The 19,390-nt window shown below is 35.0% G+C and overlaps 5 protein-coding genes across 8 annotated transcripts; 4 read left to right on the top strand and 1 right to left on the bottom strand.

The window, feature by feature from the left end:
- Positions 1 to 948: 948 nt before the first annotated feature.
- On the top strand, positions 949 to 2,526 carry LOC106415795 (protein CURVATURE THYLAKOID 1B, chloroplastic). The gene is made up of 6 exons (XM_013856585.3): positions 949 to 1,288; positions 1,367 to 1,506; positions 1,587 to 1,673; positions 1,761 to 1,823; positions 2,107 to 2,144; positions 2,231 to 2,526. The coding sequence occupies exons 1-6, from the start codon at positions 1,123 to 1,125 to the stop codon at positions 2,286 to 2,288; spliced, it is 552 nt and encodes a 183-aa protein (XP_013712039.2). The 5' UTR covers positions 949 to 1,122; the 3' UTR covers positions 2,289 to 2,526.
- Positions 2,527 to 3,178: 652 nt separating this feature from the next.
- LOC106416040 (protein CCA1) lies at positions 3,179 to 6,299 on the top strand. Of its 4 annotated transcripts, none has more exons than XM_013856872.3 (8): positions 3,179 to 3,440; positions 3,516 to 3,633; positions 3,768 to 3,879; positions 3,977 to 4,038; positions 4,509 to 4,703; positions 4,786 to 4,887; positions 4,965 to 5,726; positions 5,806 to 6,299. In XM_013856872.3, exons 2-8 carry the CDS (start codon positions 3,595 to 3,597, stop codon positions 6,127 to 6,129), a joined length of 1,596 nt encoding a protein of 531 aa, XP_013712326.2. In that variant the 5' UTR covers positions 3,179 to 3,440; positions 3,516 to 3,594; the 3' UTR covers positions 6,130 to 6,299. The 4 variants fall into 4 exon arrangements, with proteins under 4 accessions (XP_013712326.2, XP_013712324.2, XP_013712325.2 ...); XM_013856870.3 differs by having other exon boundaries at positions 4,959 to 5,726; XM_013856871.3 differs by having other exon boundaries at positions 3,215 to 3,440; positions 3,577 to 3,633; positions 4,959 to 5,726.
- Positions 6,300 to 7,026: 727 nt separating this feature from the next.
- On the top strand, positions 7,027 to 8,899 carry LOC106454446 (soluble inorganic pyrophosphatase 3-like). The gene is made up of 9 exons (XM_013896565.3): positions 7,027 to 7,143; positions 7,217 to 7,352; positions 7,437 to 7,465; positions 7,536 to 7,601; positions 7,897 to 8,004; positions 8,094 to 8,159; positions 8,292 to 8,412; positions 8,502 to 8,583; positions 8,671 to 8,899. The coding sequence occupies exons 2-9, from the start codon at positions 7,217 to 7,219 to the stop codon at positions 8,711 to 8,713; spliced, it is 651 nt and encodes a 216-aa protein (XP_013752019.1). The 5' UTR covers positions 7,027 to 7,143; the 3' UTR covers positions 8,714 to 8,899.
- A 5,230-nt stretch (positions 8,900 to 14,129) lies between these two features.
- Positions 14,130 to 15,724, top strand: LOC106450470 (B3 domain-containing transcription factor NGA1-like). The gene has a single exon (XM_013892130.3). The coding sequence runs from the start codon at positions 14,690 to 14,692 to the stop codon at positions 15,581 to 15,583; it is 894 nt and encodes a 297-aa protein (XP_013747584.2). The 5' UTR covers positions 14,130 to 14,689; the 3' UTR covers positions 15,584 to 15,724.
- Positions 15,725 to 15,972: 248 nt separating this feature from the next.
- Positions 15,973 to 19,206, bottom strand: LOC106395793 (probable inactive purple acid phosphatase 14). Its single transcript, XM_013836151.3, has 5 exons — positions 18,883 to 19,206; positions 18,259 to 18,665; positions 17,877 to 18,151; positions 17,608 to 17,783; positions 15,973 to 17,516 (listed from the first exon to the last, which is right to left on the bottom strand). The coding sequence occupies exons 1-5, from the start codon at positions 19,154 to 19,156 to the stop codon at positions 17,467 to 17,469; spliced, it is 1,182 nt and encodes a 393-aa protein (XP_013691605.2). The 5' UTR covers positions 19,157 to 19,206; the 3' UTR covers positions 15,973 to 17,466.
- Between the last annotated feature and the right edge of the window lie 184 nt (positions 19,207 to 19,390).

Below are 19,390 nucleotides of genomic sequence, written 5' to 3'. Positions count from 1 at the left end.
TGTTTCTGATAATTGATCGATTTGAGAGAGAAAACTTAATCCCTTTTTCTTTCTATCAATGATTGAATGAGTGAAAAAGACTAATGGATGGAACGATCCCCACTCGGAGAGTTTGCCAGTAATTAAAAGTCTGGTCCAACACTATATTCAGTTTCGTTTGGTCAGACCGATCAATATCCAAATTTATGTTCTAATTGTCAAATTTATCATCTGTGGTTTCTTCAACGACATCAAACTCTCTTTTGTCACAACATCATTGCACAAAAGAGAGAAAAACATAAGAAAGAGACATATAAACAAAACATACTTACTTGAAAATAAACAAAATCCATTGTATATGTGACTACACGGTTTCATAACCGTATTCATGTATGTTGATATAAGAGAATAATCAGTTTTTTTTTTTTTTTTTCCAAAAGGCTAATGTATGTTGCATACATACTAAAAGGAACATCTAGCATTTCATTTGAGTAATAATAGTGCATTTTTTTATTTTTAATGATTAGAAGGTTATCGACCCGTAAATTATCTTAGAATGAAATTTAAACTATGTAATTTAATCTACTTTTGGAAATAAGATTTATTTCAACTAAATTTATGATATTCATATTAGATAGTTTAAAAGTTTTAGGCAATAAGCTAAACTTTTCATCATTTATATGATATTTACAGTTTAGCAAAAAATAATAATGATAACACAATGTTTTAACTTTGGTTTAGTGGTTTTATCGGCATCAAGTAACAAATTAAGATTGTTACTCAGATTCATATTTAATGAAAGCAGTTGTTTTGAAGAAAATAACTTATTAGGATTGTACAATCCAATCACATAAGTAATGAATTGGTAAAATTATTTTCTTTATACCTCCAAAAGAAACCGATATAAACTTCTGTCCCAGTTTGCAAATAACCAAAATCATATCCAATCAGAACACCAAGACCATCTCTATGTCTGCCACGTCAGCACTATCCTGATCGGGAAACCCAAAACGAGTGGTGGAATCTAACAGAGAAACCATCTCCACCACAAGCAAACTCTCAAACACTTGTTCTCCACTAATCTCAAGATAATAATACTAATTGCTTCTGATCAACGACATTGTTGATTCGAGCACCTGAGCCATGGCTTCACTCTCAGTCTCTTCCTCCTCGACGATCATCGACTCAAGAGCTCCTCTTCCTTCTTCTCGACAAGCCTCCGCCTCTTCTCCTTCTTGTATCTCCCTTCCCACGCTTCCTCCTCAGCCGGCTCAGTCTCAGACACGTGCTGCGAAAGCCACTGCTTACTGTCGGTTCTCCAATCTGAAACCTTTTTTGTTTTAGAGTTTTAAAAATGGAAACTTTTGTAATGGGTTTTTCTTTAAAGGTCGGAAGATTGTGAGGAACGTTTTGACGAGAGCTGCGGATGTTGAAGTTGCTGCCACTACTCAAGTTGAAGCTCCTGCGGCGAATACCGAAGCTGCGAGTACAGAGTTACCTGATATCGTCAAGACCGTTCAAGAAGCTGTAAAGACTCTTTACTTTACCTTCTTTCTGCTTCTGCTTCTGCTTCTTGTTGTGAACTTGTTTTGATTTTGTTGTTGAAGTGGGACAAGGTGGAGGATAAGTATGCAGTTAGTTCTCTGGCAGTTTCTGGTTTTGTGGCTCTTTGGGGAACTGCTGGTGTGATCTCCGTGAGGATAATTCATCATTACATCTTCAAAACTCTTTATTGTTACTTTTGTTTTGGATTGAAAATTGTGAATATTGTGGTGCAACAGGCTATTGACAGGCTTCCGTTGGTTCCTGGTGTTCTTGAAGTTGTTGGTATTGGTTACACAGGGGTGAGTTTCTACTTGTTTTATCTCTTTGACTTTGTTATATAATTTTGAATCATTACCGGATTTAGCGAACCTGTTTTTAAGGATTTAGACGGTTTATCAATTGTCATCATCACAATTGGATTTAGGATTAGTCCTCTAATTTGAGTGTGTAATTTAAAGTTGGTGTTTTCAGTATTGAGATTTGATTTTATGAAGGATTGCTGCTTCTCATGAGTGACTCTTGGACTAACTTGATTTATTTTATATGCGATGGACCTTAACGTGTGTTTTTTCTTTAACACAGTGGTTTGCTTACAAGAACCTGGTCTTCAAGCCAGACAGGTCAAGCAATCTCCTCTACAACCTATGCTTGTTTTGTAGTGTTTTTGAGAAAATGAAACTCATACTTTCTATGGTATGTTTTTCAGGGAGTCTTTGTTTCAGAAGGTGAAAGACACATACAGAGACATAATTGGGAGCAACTGAACCAGAGGATGAAGAAGAAGAAGAAGGAGAGCCTTTTAGAGGGGCCATTCATGAATTTCGAATGAATCTAACACAGCCCACATCTTTCTTTCAAGCTTCCCTTGTTGTAACTAAATAATTTTCGTCCTCTCTCTCTCTGCCTCTGGTCTTTTTAGCTCAGAATATACCATATCCATCCATTTATGTCAGTGTTGTAAATTCCTCAAGACTACATATATAATATGAGATGTTTGTTACATTTTTACCGAGTTTTCAGACTTTTATCTTTCAAACTCTGTCCAGGACTAGGAGATGGACAGACCATAGACTAATTAAAAAAAGAAGACAACAAATACATTATGTGCTTAAAAATGATGCATGTTTTAAAATTTTCGCACATTAGAAAAATGTATTACAGTATAATTATAAAATACATATTATGTAATTATTCAATTTTTATAATGTAAAACTAATGAAAGTTTAATAAATACAATTAATATAATTTATCTAAAAAACAATATTTTCTAAAATATAAAGTAATAAATATATCGATTAAGCCCATCAAAGCGTCCGGCCCATTTAAGTATATGGCTCGTGAATCGCCCAATCCGCGTATCGAGAAGTTCTCTCTCTAGATTCCCAGTGGTCCCCACGGATGATTCTAGTGTTGAAGGCACGTGTCGAGAAACTGGTGGGAGAGAGATATGGTATCTGCGGGTCCCACAATATCAAGATATTATAGCGCTTTGACATTTGTAACCTTTCCGACAGTCATGAACTCGTGGCCTGTATACGGAGATGGTTGTGAACAAGTTGGGCATGAAATGGACAAGAATGGAAAATCACTAAAAGCTGTATCAGGGCCCTAGCCACTAATATAATGACATGTGGCAGTTTCTTCTGTGAGCCTCCAATAAATCTGAGATTATAAAAAATCTGAAAAATCAATTATAGTGGCTGAGATTTCTCCATCTCTCCCCACAGGTCTCATTGATCAAAAGGCACACAGAGAGAGTCTTTGTTTCTTCTTCTCCCTTCTTCTCCGAGTAATCAGGAAGCAAAAGATAACCATGGGATCTTCAGCTACTCCAGGCTGAGCTTTGTTTCTTCTATTCTCCGATCTCTGCTAGCTCGTTCCAAGTGTTGTCATCTTCCATTGAATCTCTCACTGAGGTACTTTCAATATTGTTTTTATTTGGCCTTGAGTGCTTCTAGTTTCTCAATCGATTGTTTGTTTCTGTGTATTAGTTTAAATCGAAGAATCTTGTGGGAGAGGATCTGAAGCTGTGTGTGTGTGTGTGTGTTTTAGCTTCTAAAAGGATTAGTGATGGAGACAAATTCGTCTGGAGAAGATCTGGTTGTTAAGGTAACTATAATTTTAAATTTTAGTAGGCTAATGTTTGTTAAGGTGAAAGACCAAAGATGGAAACTTTTTTTTTTTTGAAAAACAAAGATGGAAACTTTTGTTTGTTTGTTGTAATAAAAAAAAATTAATATTAGACGAGGAAGCCGTATACGATAACAAAGCAACGTGAAAGATGGACTGAGGAAGAACATAATAGGTTCCTTGATGCCTTGAGGCTTTACGGTAGAGCCTGGCAAAAGATAGAAGGTTGTTTTTTAAATGGTCTTGTCTTGTAGAGATTCCTTTTGCTTTGTTTCTTCTTCAAACTGATTTGCCTTTTTTTTTTTCTTGTGCTTTTGGACAGAACATGTAGCAACGAAAACTGCTGTGCAGATTAGAAGCCATGCTCAGAAATTTTTCTCCAAGGTAATAACTTTGAATTTGGTTTATTTGAACTGCTGTTGTGACAGACATGCAAGTCTTTCTGCTTCTTGCTTTTGTTAAGAGATAGCTTGCGTACTAGTAATGTGAGCTATAAGATAGTTGGAGAAATAATTAGAGATGAGGTAACAAGTTAGTTGAGATAAAGAGTGTGATCATTTGTTTGGCTGTTATGCATATATGGTTAGTATCTTCAGAAGAATGTTTAGTTTCTCTTGAAAATTTGGATTTTAGCAATATAAACCGATTTCACACATAATGAATATAAAAAATTCTTCCTTATTAGAAGTCTTACCGATTCTGAGTTAGTGGCAGGATATGTTTATTGTTCTTTGTGATAAGCCATAGAGTTAACAATTTTCATTTTCATTTTAAGTTCTTACTAGTTTCATTAGATCCCATTAGATTTTTTTTGTTTGTCTAGAGGGTAACAAGACTATACTCTCATCTCTCAGGTAGAGAAAGAGGCTGAAGCTAAAGGTGTACCAGTGGCTCAAGCGCTAGACATAGCTATCCCTCCTCCACGCCCTAAACGTAAACCAAACAACCCTTATCCTAGAAAGACCGGAACTGGATCTCTCCCCATCTCTAAAACGGGTCTGAACGATGGAAAAGAGTCCCTTGGATCAGCAAAAGTTTCCCTTCCTGAGGTGAACTTCATAGTCAATCAACATGACATCTTGTTGTAGTATGTCATGTAATTGATACAGATTGTATGCTTTGTTTTTTCAGACGACCAATGAAGACAACTGCTCAGACTGTCTCACTCATCAACACCTCTCTGCTGCATCAAACGCAAGCACTTTCCGGGAGTTCTTACCTTCACGGGAACAGGTTAGAAACAATCTTACAATTGCTATTTGAGGTTTTAAAAGTACTTTTCATGAAACTATATGTGAGGGAAGGAACAGGGGAATAACAAGGAGTCAAACTACAGTGATTTGAATATAGAGGCAGGAGGACCTCACACTTATCCAACGCCTATCCCTCTGCTAGTTCCATTGGGGACAAGGTCTCTATCACATGCTCCTACTTCACAGCCAGACGAGAATAGTCATCAGTCCTTTCCTGAACATATCATGTCGACCCTTTTACAAACACCAGCTCTCTATACAGCTGCCTCTTTCGCCTCAACGTTTGGTGGCGGCCCACAAGGGAACTTGGCTGCCATGGCTGCAGCCACCGTTGCAGCTGCAAGTGCTTGGTGGGCCGCCAATGGGATGCTCCCTCTCTGCGCTCCTCCTTTTAGTTCAGGCAACCCTCCAACTACTTATGAAGTAAACGCCCTCACAAAAACAGTGGATCAAGAACACTCCGAGGCTTCGAAGGCTAGATCTTCGTTGGAATCAGAGGAGACTAGAAATGGGAGTAAACCAGATTGTCATCATCATACTTGTGCAGCGACTGAGACTGATGCAAAGGGATCAGATGGAGCGAGAGACAGGAAACAAGTTGACAGGTCTTCTTGTGGCTCGAACACTCCTTCGAGTAGTGATGATGTTGAGGCGGATGCTTTGGTGGAGAGGCAAGAGAACGGTGGTAAAAATGATGAGGAAGTGAAAGAAGTGGATGGGGACACTACTAACAACCCACAAACTTCAGAATCTAATGCGCGACGCAGTAGAATCAGTAGCTCTATCTTAGCTGATCCATGGAAGGCTGTTTCTGATGAGGTACTTAAAACTAAAAAGATTCAAAACTTCCTTTTATTTAAAATCGTTTATTCACCAAAATATTTTGTATTTTTTTCAGGGACGAATTGCTTTTAGAGCTCTGTTTGCAAGAGAAGTTTTGCCACAAAGTTTTACATATCAGAGAGAGGAGGGTCAACAACAAAGATATCCAATGGAGCTTGATCTTAACTCCACGGCTGATGATCAAGAAGAGAACAGAAACATAGCGTTTTTGGGTGCTTCAAAGCAGCAGCTAAGTAGAGGAAGGACAGGTTTCAAGCCTTACAAAAGATGTTCAATGGAAGCCAAAGAAGGTAGAGTCATCAACAACACCAATCCTATCATCAGTGTTGAACAGAAAGATCCTAAGCGGATTAGGTTGGAAACTCAAACTTCAACATGAAAAAAGTTGTAACTCTTATTATTATATCTGTTGTTTCTCTGTTTTCATTCAAGTTTCAAGATCTCACTGATACAATCTTCTTCTGTCTTTGAGGCATTTGTATTTTGTCCATAGTCTTCTTGTAACGTTTGACTCTGTATTATCAAACAAATCATAAACTGTTTAATTTCTACCTCCTTCAAAAAACACTTGCATTGAAAGATGTAAACTTTAGCTGAGGAGTTAATTATATTGGTGAAGAGTGGCCTTAAAGACTTGAAAAACAGAGGAAGTTTATTTTTTTTCTTGGTTTTGAATGTAAGTAAGTTAAAAACGCTTTGCTTGAGATTAAAGAAATGTTATTTTAAACCAGTCTATTGAGAGCCTATGAGGCCCACGGCCGAGTGAACAGGCTTGGGAGGTTCATTTGCCGTGGTGGGTCGGGGCGTTACATAAACTTTAGCTGAGAAGTTAAATAAATTGGTGAAGAGTAGCCTTAAAGACTTGAAAAACAGAGGAAGTTAAGTTTTTCCTTGGTTTTGAATGTATGCAAGTTTAAAAGAAACGGTTTTTTAAACAAATCTATTGAGCCTCTTAAAACTTAACGAATGAGGCCTACGGCCGAGTGAGCAGGCGTGGAAGGCTCACTTGTTGAGTATGTTGGTGAAGAGTGTCCTAAGACTTGAAAAAACAAAGGAAGTTAAAAGTTTTTTTCTTGGTTTTGAATGTATGTAGTTTAAAAACGCTTTACGTGAGAGTAAAGAAACGTTTTATTTAAGTACGGGATCGTGCTCTGGAATAATAAAACGTGACTGCGATTGGTTGTCACGATTACAACAACGTGCGGAGCAAAAAGAAGCAAGAAGGAATCGAAAGGCTGAGAAAGAATATCTCTGGTATCAATAAATGATGTTGACCAAGTCCTTATCCTATTATTGAACCTCTGTTTTCTCGTGTATATATATGCATAAACGTTAGCTTTGTTTTTCAGAAGTTACATTTGTTTTATTGTCCCTTGTAAACGAGAGAAGAAAGGTAACGTATATACTAATCTCTTATTGGTTCTTGATTCATTAGATCTCAACATGTAAGACATGATGATCAACAGATGAGTGAAGAAACATATGAAGAAACGATGGAATCAAATGAGTCTCCTCGTCCTGCTCCAAAACTCAACGAGAGGATTCTCTCTACTCTCTCCAAGAGATCTGTAGCTGCACATCCATGGCACGACCTTGAGATCGGTACCTTCAACAACCCTTATAATCATATCTGATTATTATTTTTCATGAATTCTCAACACAATTTGTGACTTCTCTTGCTTTCAGGTCCTGAGGCTCCATTGGTCTTCAATGTGGTATGTCTCTTAGTAAAACATTTTATTACATTTCTATATTAGTCTTTTTAACAAGAGTTTCACCGGTCAGGTGGTTGAGATCACGAAGGGAAGCAAAGTGAAATATGAACTTGACAAAAAGACCGGTCTTATCAAGGTAAGTGTAATGAAATGATCCCTAGATTGTGAGATCTTCTTTTCTTAACCAAGAATTAGGCATGCGGTTCGGTTAGCTCGGGTTTTCCGAGTCTGTTAGTTCAAAATTATATTAGTTAGGTTTGGCCGAAAACTCGCCGAATTGAACCAAAAACCAAACATTATTCGGTTTTTGGTTAGTTCGGTTAACTCGCCGAACTGAGCCAAACCTCATAACCGAAAACCGAACATTTCGGTTCGGTAATAACCGCATGCCCACCAAGAATTATGATTAATGACATCCAATTCGATCTCAGGTTGACCGGATCTTGTACTCATCGGTTGTTTATCCTCACAACTATGGATTCATCCCAAGGACATTGTGTGAAGACAACGATCCTCTTGATGTTCTTGTCCTCATGCAGGTACACAACCATCTAAAATCACCAGAGAAATTAGTGTATCATCCATTTCCCAAATATAGTTTTTAACCTCTTTAAGCTTGTGTACGTAGGAACCAGTGCTTCCAGGATGTTTTCTCCGTGCTAGAGCCATTGGATTAATGCCCATGATTGATCAGGTTTCCTCCTCTGAAATGAAACATGCACACATTTTTATTTAACAAGATTCATTTTCATATATTGTTTTCTTATAACGAGATTTATTTCCTATTTTAGAAACTTCTCCACTAAATTAGTATATATTATTACAGGGAGAGATGGACGACAAGATCATTGCCGTGTGTGCTGATGATCCAGAGTACAAACATTTCACTGACATCAAACAACTCGCTCCTCACCGTCTCTCAGAGATCCGTCGTTTCTTCGAAGACTGTAACATCCTTTTTCTTTATTTAGTTATAATAAAATTGTAAAAAGAAAAAAAAATACTGAAGTTTCATGTATCGTGTTATGGTTTGTAGACAAGAAGAACGAGCACAAGGAGGTGGCTGTAAACGATTTCTTGCCATCGGAGAAGGCACATGAAGCAATCCAGTACTCCATGTAAGCTTTCATTAAGCATTAAACTCCCAAACTTTTATCAAATGATTAGAGTAACGAATTTTATCAATCGTTCAATTACATAAACAGGGACCTATACGCTGAGTATATTCTCCATAGCTTGAGGAGATGAACGAACAACAACACATTTATATTCCCATACAGCGAAAGAGATGATTCCTCGCAGCAGAATATTGTTTTAATAATTGTTATTTTTCTTGAAATGTTGCAATTTTGTTGAATTTTGTAATTTGAAACTCATACAGAGACAAATGTATTGTATTTTTCATTTTTTTTCCTTGTTGCTTACTGAAACTCATGTTTTGTATACTAATGGGCTTTATAAGCTCATATGGCCCAAATAAACTGTCTCTTTTAAATTTTAATAACCAGTGTAACAAACGAGTATTTAGAAACGAAGTAAAAACCACATACGTGAATCGGAAGTAAAATTGTACGTACTAAGACTCAGTGACACACGTAAGCGTAAAATATATACCAAAGAATCATAACCATAGAGGAAAATAAATACCTAACGAAAGATCTCTCTCTCTGTACACTAGTATACAAAACAGTACAGTGAACACAAACAGTTTTTAATTAGTTGGCAAAGTATCGTATCGTGTGTGTGCCTGTGTGGATCCAAATGAGAAAGCGACTAAACATGAGGTAGCACATATATAGACAGAGAATGGGCTTTTCCATTTATCATCATATCGTATTTATTTTGGGCCTCACTTTTTCTTTAATAGGGACCACTCTATATATTATAGGGTTCCCTCACTTTATTTTTAATCAGCTAAATGACGAAATAATTTGTATAATATGGACCGACATTTGTACGTGTGTATATATGTATACGCTCATCAAGATCTAAGGGTATGAACAGTGAATTGAATGAATGATTATAATGTGAATATATGAGCTGCAGGGAAGCTGACTATCGCAGTTACTGCAGAGTACTTTTTATTAATAATATAATTTTATAATTTTAATAATGTAAAATCATATAGTTTTTTTCTTACTTCTTTTTTTGTAAATTGGCAAAGAAAGAGGCATCCAAATTTTAATAAATAGTGTTTTTGGCCTTCAGAGTTGAGACAACCTGAACGGGTTGATTTCATTTGTATCCATCCTTCTCTACAAACCTACCCCACCTTATATATTTGCATTTATATAAACAAAATCTAACTTTTTCACTATCACGAACTGAAATGTTAGAGAAGTAAAGCAAAATACGAACAGAAGAACAGAGTCTATGAAACCAATTCTGTGAACATTGGTGTTGGTCCTCCTATATGTATTATTTGGGTTTGAAGTTTAATACTCGCATAAACCAATATATAATAATACTGTTGAGAACAATAGATTTATTCTTTTTCATTTTCATCTGCACATGAACTTTTTAAGATGCATGCTTAGAAGACTAATTATATTTAACCCTTCTTTTATAGGTAAAGGGCTGGCTAGAGAGAGATAGTCGTAGACTCTGGGGTAAATTGACAACTGGAGCATGTTGTTGCCATTATCGTACCACCGAGTCTCCATTATTTATAGTTTTATGTTTAACCAAAATAATTTCATTTAAGAACTTGGACCGCCTTCCACTTCACCACTACCTCTTCGATGGCGACCGATCTTATATTTTTCTTTTTGATAAGTACTTATATCTTATATGTATTATTATCATCATCATACCCTTTTCATAATCAATAATGGTCGATTTAAATTAACACGAGTGACTCTACGGAAATAGCGTCGGTCCAAGATGCATACAACTAATTTCTATCATAATACTCTTACAAAAACAAGGAAACCCTTTGACCAAAAAAAAATAAAAATAGGGGAACCCTAATTTTCTAAAGGCAACGCTTTCTTGTCACCACAAGCGACTGATCAAACTATTTATAGCCATATGTAATGATCAATAATGTAATCATACACATGAAACTAATTGTATAGACTGGCTACTTATGTATGTTGCTACAAAAAGTTGGGTAGATATAGAAGGATTTTTTGGGTTAATAGATAACTTCTATTTAAATGAAAAAGAGGATTGCTTGGGATTTGAGTTCATTTACAAATAAGGAAGGTAAACGTATATAGATTGGACTAGCCATTTGAAAGGAGGGGAAGACTCTAAGGGGGAAAGAGTGTTCCAGGCGAGTGGTCATTTGTTTAAACAAGAAAAAAAGAGTTCATAAGTGTGCGAGTGATCTGGATTTTTCGGTATACAATTACAAAGTGGTCCTAACCCTAAGCCCCATCTTTTCCTTCTTTCATAATCATATGCTTTATATATATCTCTATACGTATAACTACTCTCCATCATTATCTTAAGCTAATCTGGTTCACTAGCAATTCTAGTTTAATCCCACAAAACAAAGACTAGCAAACGACTTCATTGGTATTTTTTGAGCTATTGATATTTAGTATAGCATAACACCTATATGATCCGTTAAAGCATTAACCATTTGAAAAGCTGAGACTCCCTCTGCAAGTTAAAAGTTCGAAAACTAAGTTGGTGCATATCTGATTCAATTCATGTTTAGAGTTATAAAAAGGTTGATAGGAATTGAAGGTGTCTAGAAATAGAGAGGTCCCCTTGGCTAATAGGGCATAGCCTTGAAAAGGACGACGTTATGGTTTCTTCGTAATTTCCTGATATTTATTGTATTACTCTCTCTATCTCTCTACAAGAAACTATGGACATAGAGAGATGGTAATATATTAAGTTCATTGACAGAAAGGAGAACAAACAGAATTGTGTTCCTTTATATAAAGAAGGATTTAATCGTATTGCCTTTTGTTGTGCTTCACTATTTTTGCAAATCTTGAAAATAACTTGATCCGTCGTATTTCTTTTTGCTGATAACATCCAGCCTAATGTTTCAATCAGTTATATATTAATCATGGGTGGTGATATTATAAGATGCGCATGAAAGAAAACACAACCCGTTGTATATAGTAAGTTACAAAGAAAAGACGATAAGCCATGCAGATACTTATATATAAAAATTTACATCATAAAATGCAATTAGGTATATCATTATTTTAATTCAGATTAAGATGCGAAAAGGTCCTATAGTGTTCATTAAGATTCTAATCAATAACACGATAAAACAGAAGAAAACAATGTATCAACTAGAGGCTTTTTGTGTCCAGCCAATTATGTACTAAGGATGAGATTTTGGACCACGTTTATGAATGTCCATTACCTACTGCATGCTTTATAATTTCAACCTTTTAATTTTACTATAATCAAATTCTTTGATTACATTTTAAAATAAGCTAAAAACCGTCAACTAAATTCTGTTTTATACTGATAGTAAAAAGTGGTTTAAGTAGTCATCGACTATATATAGTAACGTCCATTAACATGAAATAGACTATGTAGTGCAATTCCATTCTAACAAAGTCTAAACTTTAATTTAATCGTATCCAGCTAGCCGTTGATTACTGTTAAGTATTAACCGAAATTGCACAACGGGACATGAAGGGTGCTTAGTTTCTGTCAGGACCACGTACGTAAGAACCTTACAAGATTAACCTTACGGAAAACAATTAATATATCGAGTTGTTAAGGACTAATTGTAAGGGTCTGATTGACACGTATCATGTTCTAGAGTAACATATGTAATGTTACTATACTCACAGTGTTACACGGATAAAACAAAAACGTCATTACAAGCTGTTAGCACGATGCGCTGGAACAAACAAATGTATCGATTATCGTTTTATGCGAAAAGTTATATATCTTGAGCCATAAACTCTAAGATTCTTTGGCCAGTCCAAGAACAATATTATAGCAAGTCCATGTTTATTAGTTTTTGATTGACTAAAGAGGTTCCTATATTTTGTTGTTTCTCTCTCCCATGGATGAACATCATGATTTTAAAAAAGATTCTGGTTATATTTATCTTAGTAGTAATTCCAAGTAAGGAAATATATTAAATCATATGTATTTTAATTTTATTGCCAATTCTGCGGATCTGTTTTATATTTTATATATATTTTTAATCATCCTATAATGTTATAAAGAAAAGCAATCACTATTTCAGATAAAGAAAACAAATAAAGTCACTACTCTGTAAATTAATTTTGAAAGTTTAAGAATTGTAGATGTATATATGCACTTTATATTTTGTTTTTAAAATCAAACTTTCTTTCTATAAAATATAATTGTCAACGTGATTAAGCTTGTTTAACCGTATTTTAAACTGACCAGGCCTGTTCTTTTGAAGAAAAAGTAACCGGCCAAACCAAACATATATATTAAGATGGCGATTGATACTTGATAGATACCTTTAATTAAAATTTCATAACTTTGAAAATATACAACAACAAAATAAATAATATATTCTCAATCCAGAAATGAAAAGTGACTTATTGAAACACTTTTTATATCTTAAAGAAATTATTTGACTTTAAATAGCTAGATAATATATATGTCCATGCCGATTTTAAGAATCCTTAAGAGTATTGCTTAGGCAAAAACTTTATATAACCATTTTACGTTTAGCGCCATGTTTCAAACGCGATATCTGTCATAGCTCATTTGTTAGGTTCTCTAATCTTTTGACGACCAGAAGGATTAATTAAGAACCTAGTTTTCTTGTGGTAAAATTGTTAGTCTCATGCACACTCGAACTCAAAACAAGAATTCAGTCTCACACTATACTCACAAATACGATAGACATCTGCTTACCTTTGTAAATATTTTTTTGTATCATTACCGAATGATCTATATGATCAAATCCATAATTTTGAATTTTTATTATTTTATGTATTATATATAAAAGCATAGGAAGAGAAATTATTACATAATAAAATATAAATTATATCTGACATAACTAATAACTGATATATTGATTTTTAAATAAACATAAAACTAAATTTAATTTTTTTTTGTCACGAAAAACTAAATTTAATAAAAATATTTTTTTAATATTTTTTATTTTAAAAAAATTATTATTTCTACCCATGGCGTAAAAAGCCCATCTTATATACGTATGAGATTGGTTTCTATTTAAACTTAAAAAATACAGGTAAAAGATATAAATGTATGATTAATAAAAGAATCTCTTACAAGTGGGGGAAAGTATACAGCAAGTGTTGCAAATGGCAGTAGTAAAACATATAACATTCAAATACACACAGATTAGGTTATGCATAAATGAATACACCAAGAAGAAATTAAGAGAAGAGAGGAGGCGGGAGCCATAACAAAAAGTCAGCAGTAAAGACTACCACGGCTAAATCAACATGCTAATCTGTCTTTGTGAAAAAAAAGCGCAGCAAACCCATAAAAAAGTTGTCCATTCGATGCTTAGCATTTATTAATGTTATATTTTTTTTATTGTTATCATTTGATTGTTATTTTTTTTTAAAATTATAATTATTCAGAAGAAAAAAACAGAATTTTCTTCCTAATTAAGCCCTCGACGTTACCATCTCCTTTTTCTCCTCATACCACAACCATATACAAAATGTATTCGTTAGACACATATGATTTCTTTTAGATTTGGCAAATTTAAAAAAGTTGTGTATGAGAAACTGATTAAAAGAATAGTTTATGCAAGGAGAAAAGAAAGAAGAAACAATAAGGTCACATGAACTAAACTAGATTATTCAAGGGGCCCCTCTAAATTGGTTCTCTCTTGCCCATATCTCCATCACTCACATCATGTAACACCATAACATTCAAAATTTCTCTCCATTTCTCTCATTCTTCTTCTAAAAATCTTAACAATACTTTTTTTTTTTTTGTTTTCTTTCCTCTGAATTTCTAATAGCTATATAGCTATTGCATAAAAACAGTGAGACATAGTCATACCAAAAAAAAAACAGTGAGACATAGATAAGAGAAAGAGAGATCGTGGTGATGATCAGTTAGGCAAAACCCAACTTTATATTTATGTATAATTAGGTCAATCACATCACTAGTTTAACCTTTTTTTCTCCTCCAATTCTCCTCCACTCCTTCAAAAATTAGGGTTTGTTGCTTCTCAGCTCATTTCTCAATTCCAAAGTCACCCCCATCCGCTTTTTGTTGAAATCATCAAATCCAGGTCAGAAACCAAATCTTGACCATACCATTAATCAAAAAATGATGATGACAAACTTGTCTCTTACAAGAGAAGGAGAAGAGGAGGAAGAAGAAGAACAAGAAGAGGCCAAGAAGCCTATGGAAGAAGTAGAGAGAGAGCACATGTTCGACAAAGTGGTGACTCCAAGCGACGTTGGTAAACTAAACCGGCTCGTGATCCCAAAGCAATACGCAGAGAGATACTTCCCTTTAGATTCATCCACAAACGAGAAAGGTTTGCTTCTAAACTTCGAAGATCTCACAGGAAAGTCATGGAGGTTCCGCTACTCTTACTGGAACAGTAGCCAAAGCTATGTCATGACTAAAGGTTGGAGCCGTTTCGTTAAAGACAAAAAGCTAGACGCCGGAGATATTGTCTCTTTCCAGAGATGTGTCGGAGATTCAGGAAGAGACAGCCGCTTGTTTATCGATTGGAGGAGAAGACTTAAAGTTCCTGACCATCCGACATCGATTGCTCACTTTGCTGCCGGATCTATGTTTCCTAGGTTTTACAGCTTTCCGACAGCAACTAGTTACAATCTTTACAACTATCAGCAGCCACGTCATCATCATCACAGTGGTTATAATTATCCTCAGATTCCTAGAGAATTTGGATACGGGTACTTGGTAGATCAAAGGGCGGTGGTGGCTGATCCTTTGGTGATTGAATCTGTGCCGGTGATGATGCACGGAGGAGCTCAAGTTAGCCAGGCGGTTGTTGGAACGGCCGGGAAGAGGCTGAGGCTTTTTGGAGTTGATATGGAGGAAGAATCTTCATCTTCCGGTGGGAGCTTGCCACGTGGCGACGCTTCTCCGTCGTCCTCTTTGTTTCAGCTGAGACTTGGAAGCAGCAGTGAAGATGATCACTTCTCCAAGAAAGGAAAGTCCTCATTGCCTTTTGATTTGGATCAGTAATGATGATGAGATTAGTTGGTATTTAAAATTAAACATAAATTCTATAAATATATATGACAGCATATATAATGTATTGATTTCATTATACATTTTTATCGAGAAATGATATGTTTGTCCATAGGTAAGTTATATGGACTAGAATAGTCTTTTGTTAAGTTGTTCTTCAGAATATTTGATTTGTGTACATAGATGCATCTACATTCATGATATCATATATAAATTGCTAATTTGCTATACAAAGTAATATTGCGATGCTGTATAGAGAGTAGAAAAATTGGATACAAATACCTAGTAAGTGAGATGTGTAAGAAGAGACATGAACTAGGATTGGGATCAGTGTAACCCCATATCTCTCTTGTATGTCTCTGAGTCGGAAAGTTTCAGAGTTTGATGGGCTATTTTAGAAAAGTGTATTCTCTGTATATGCATCACTAATTATTGTCCATGCAATTAATTTGGTTAGGGATTTCTATGTTTGGTTAGTAAATATGGCCGCTGCTGCTTTTCTCTGAACCTATTGCTGGATATTAGTTAGGCAGGTAGATTTGCAGGAGGTGGGCAGTGTCAAAGCAATAATAAGAAACGTACTTCTATATATAATTGTGTGATGTCTGAATTAGCAAAACGAGAAAAGAGAAGAGTTTTGCTTCTTTCTTTTTCACCTTGGGGCGATTGAAAAAGTATGATCTGTTTTCACATATCTTTTCTGATGTAGTAATTAATATACCACAAAAGCTAAAGGCTATGAAAATTATAAAATTGCTGTCAGGTATGTAATTTATTTTGGGTCTTTCTTTTCGTCTCTCGGTCTGGAAGCTGCAATATACATCTAGATATCATTGCAGAAACAGAATTAATGTAAATGTATGTTATATTTATACTCATATACAGTATGTGATGACGTCTATATCATATATGATCATATAGTAAGATTTATCACATATGTATACCATAAACAGCTAGTTCTATACCCTGTTTAATTAATTATGACATATCGTTTTGTTATAAACTCATATATACATTAGCTACTCTTTATGTCAACGTTAAATTTAGGGTTTATATAGTGTAGCTAACTATAAATCTACCTTAAAGGTTTGGAAATTACTTGGTGAAGTTTAAAAGATGCATGTCATTATATATGTACGTCTAAGTCGTGCTATCAATGTCATCATCAAACACATGTTTTAGTAATTCGAATTCTAATGATTATCAACTTTAAATTAATTAAATCTATAAGAAATTGCCAATCTTTTTTTGGTAAAAAAGATTGCCAACACATATAGTATATTAAAAATCATTGATTAAAATTAAAAATATGTGCAACAAATATTCTAAATAAATACATCAATGTTAATTTTCATTTTAGCGAGTTGTAAATAAACATTTAGTGTCTGAGTTTATCTAAATTTGATATGATGTGGTCGATTATAAAAATCGTTAGAGATTGGTGAAGATAACATCAAATCTTGATTAATGGATCAGTGGATGTGAATGAAGACTATTCGAAACGAGATAAAAAGTTATATTGAGACGATGTGAAAAATAAAACCCTAGTTGAAGGAGATTAGTCCTGCTCGAACAACTCAGAAAACAACATGCCGTCTTTGATGGAAACATTCAAATGTCTAGGCGTTTAAACGAGCTAAAATGAATTGAAATTCTAGCCTGATTTTGACCTCAGGGACCACACTGACTCTTGTTTATAGATAAAAATCAAATGATCTATTAAGAATATAGAACGCAAAATGTAGCAGAAATGAAAAAAATTACAAGCTGAATGTCTTCAATCTTATTTTAAATCAAATCATAATAATGAACAAAAATAAAATAATAAAACCAGAGCAACCTATAAATCTAAAAGAACTCCTCCGCTTAATCAATGATCAGTGCTGTTTTATCTTATTGCATTTAAACCTATAATTTGCGTCAAGAGCTGCAATAAAACAAAAACATCAAATTAAGATCAGAGAAGCAATTCTTAGTAGTCTAAAGTCGACTAGTTTAATAAAATGATATTTCCTTACTTGTGTTCTTGGACCAAAGAAGTTGAGTATCAATCAAAGAATGATTCTTATCATCGAGTCGTTTCCAAGTTGTAATTTTATCGACGGCTCCCCAACGTCCATACTTAGTCTTCTCAAGCTGAGCTTCAACTACTCTGACTCTCCTTGCCCATCCAGTCTTTCCGTACCCATGATACCTAACGTGTGTCACATAAATTAATAAAAAATAGGGTTTACAAGAATGGTTAGAAAGCTTTTGAGTCAAATTAAGTCATGATATTTGTTGGTACCCGGAACCACCAGCGTAACAAAGGTTGACTCCATTAAGTGTGGCACAGAAGTCGTTAACGTGGTCGTGACCGCTGAAAACACCTTTGACCTCACCTCTTTCGACAAGTTTGGTGAATAAACCAGAGTTGATAGGTGCAGAACATGTCTGCTCTTGTCTCACTCCAGTCATCTGCCTCGGTTCGCTGAACTGTTTGAATTCCGGTACTGGAATGTGGACGTAAACCAACCCCGGTGCCGTACTATTTTGTGGAAAAGGCCACCTCTTGTATTCCATCTATTAAAAACAAAATAAATAATTTAGTAAACAAAAATAATAATTATAATTTTTATGTATAGAAAATAACATTTTTTTCGCAAATAAACAATATTTTTGTGACTTACCTCGAGCCATTTAGAGGCGTGTTCATACCAATTCACTTGAGAGGACTTAACCCAATCATAATTAAAAGCAAACCCATCGAGTTTGACGTAATCTCCACCATCAAGCATATAAACATTGAGAAGGGATTTAAAGAAGAGAGGCGACCCAAAAGGACCCTCGATTTGTAGATTGTAGTTCCCAAAACCGTCAATGGGGAATATACCAGAACCGAAAGGGTTTACTTCAGACAACGTGTAAGGCATTTTCACGATGTGCTTCATCATTGTTTCTCTTGTCATGTCTGATTCTTGGTCATGATTCCCAAGAATGGCCACCCATGGGATCTTCGCTTCGATCGCCGGAGCAAATGCCATGTTCATTGTTTTTGCCGCGTCACCTGACTCGCACATTCCATTTACGTTGTCTCCTGCGTTAAGAGAACCAACAAATGATATAATTAAATAATACAATATGTATATACCATATATACTCATTAATCATAAGAAAAAAAATTTCAACAGTGCATGGATAAATTAAAATAACACTGATAGAACTAGAATTATGTTATAAAAGTACATTGAAGATACGAAAACACACTAGAATTATGATATTGAAAAAACAAAGTTCATTTGTGTGTGTAGTACCGGAGAAGACGATGAGATCGGGTTTCTCGGAAGCGATAGTCCGTTGTATGAAGGAGGTGGTGTTGAGATCAGAGCAGTAAGGCAATTCTTCGGGTGTTACGTTTGAGCATTGCGTCTCTTTGCCAAAACCGTAGTGCATATCTGACACTTGCAGAATTTTAAACCGGCCATTGGAATTAAACCGGAGTTGCCTTCTACCGTAGGCGTCTACCGGTGAAACCGAGAGACCTAGGCAGATCAAAGACACATAGAACAAGGCTAGTATTTTCCACATTGTGTGTTTGTTTTTATTTGGTGAATATGTAACTTGATGAAAGTGAGACGTGATCACATTCGACTCTGTTTTTATAGGGCATTGAATTGATTTTCTACGAAGATTTGATAAAATATTCTTAAGGTATATTCTAATGTATATGTTTATCAATATCCAACTGATTTGGCATATGCTTTTTAATTTCAGTTTTGCTGAAAATATATAACGAGAAAACAACTAGAATATCATTATTGG

This window comes from Brassica napus, chromosome C4 (genome assembly GCF_020379485.1).
Source record: "Brassica napus cultivar Da-Ae chromosome C4, Da-Ae, whole genome shotgun sequence".
Lineage (NCBI taxonomy): Eukaryota > Viridiplantae > Streptophyta > Magnoliopsida > Brassicales > Brassicaceae > Brassica > Brassica napus.
The sequence above is the reverse complement of the archived record's forward strand: the minus strand, read 5'-3'. Positions and strand labels throughout refer to the sequence as shown.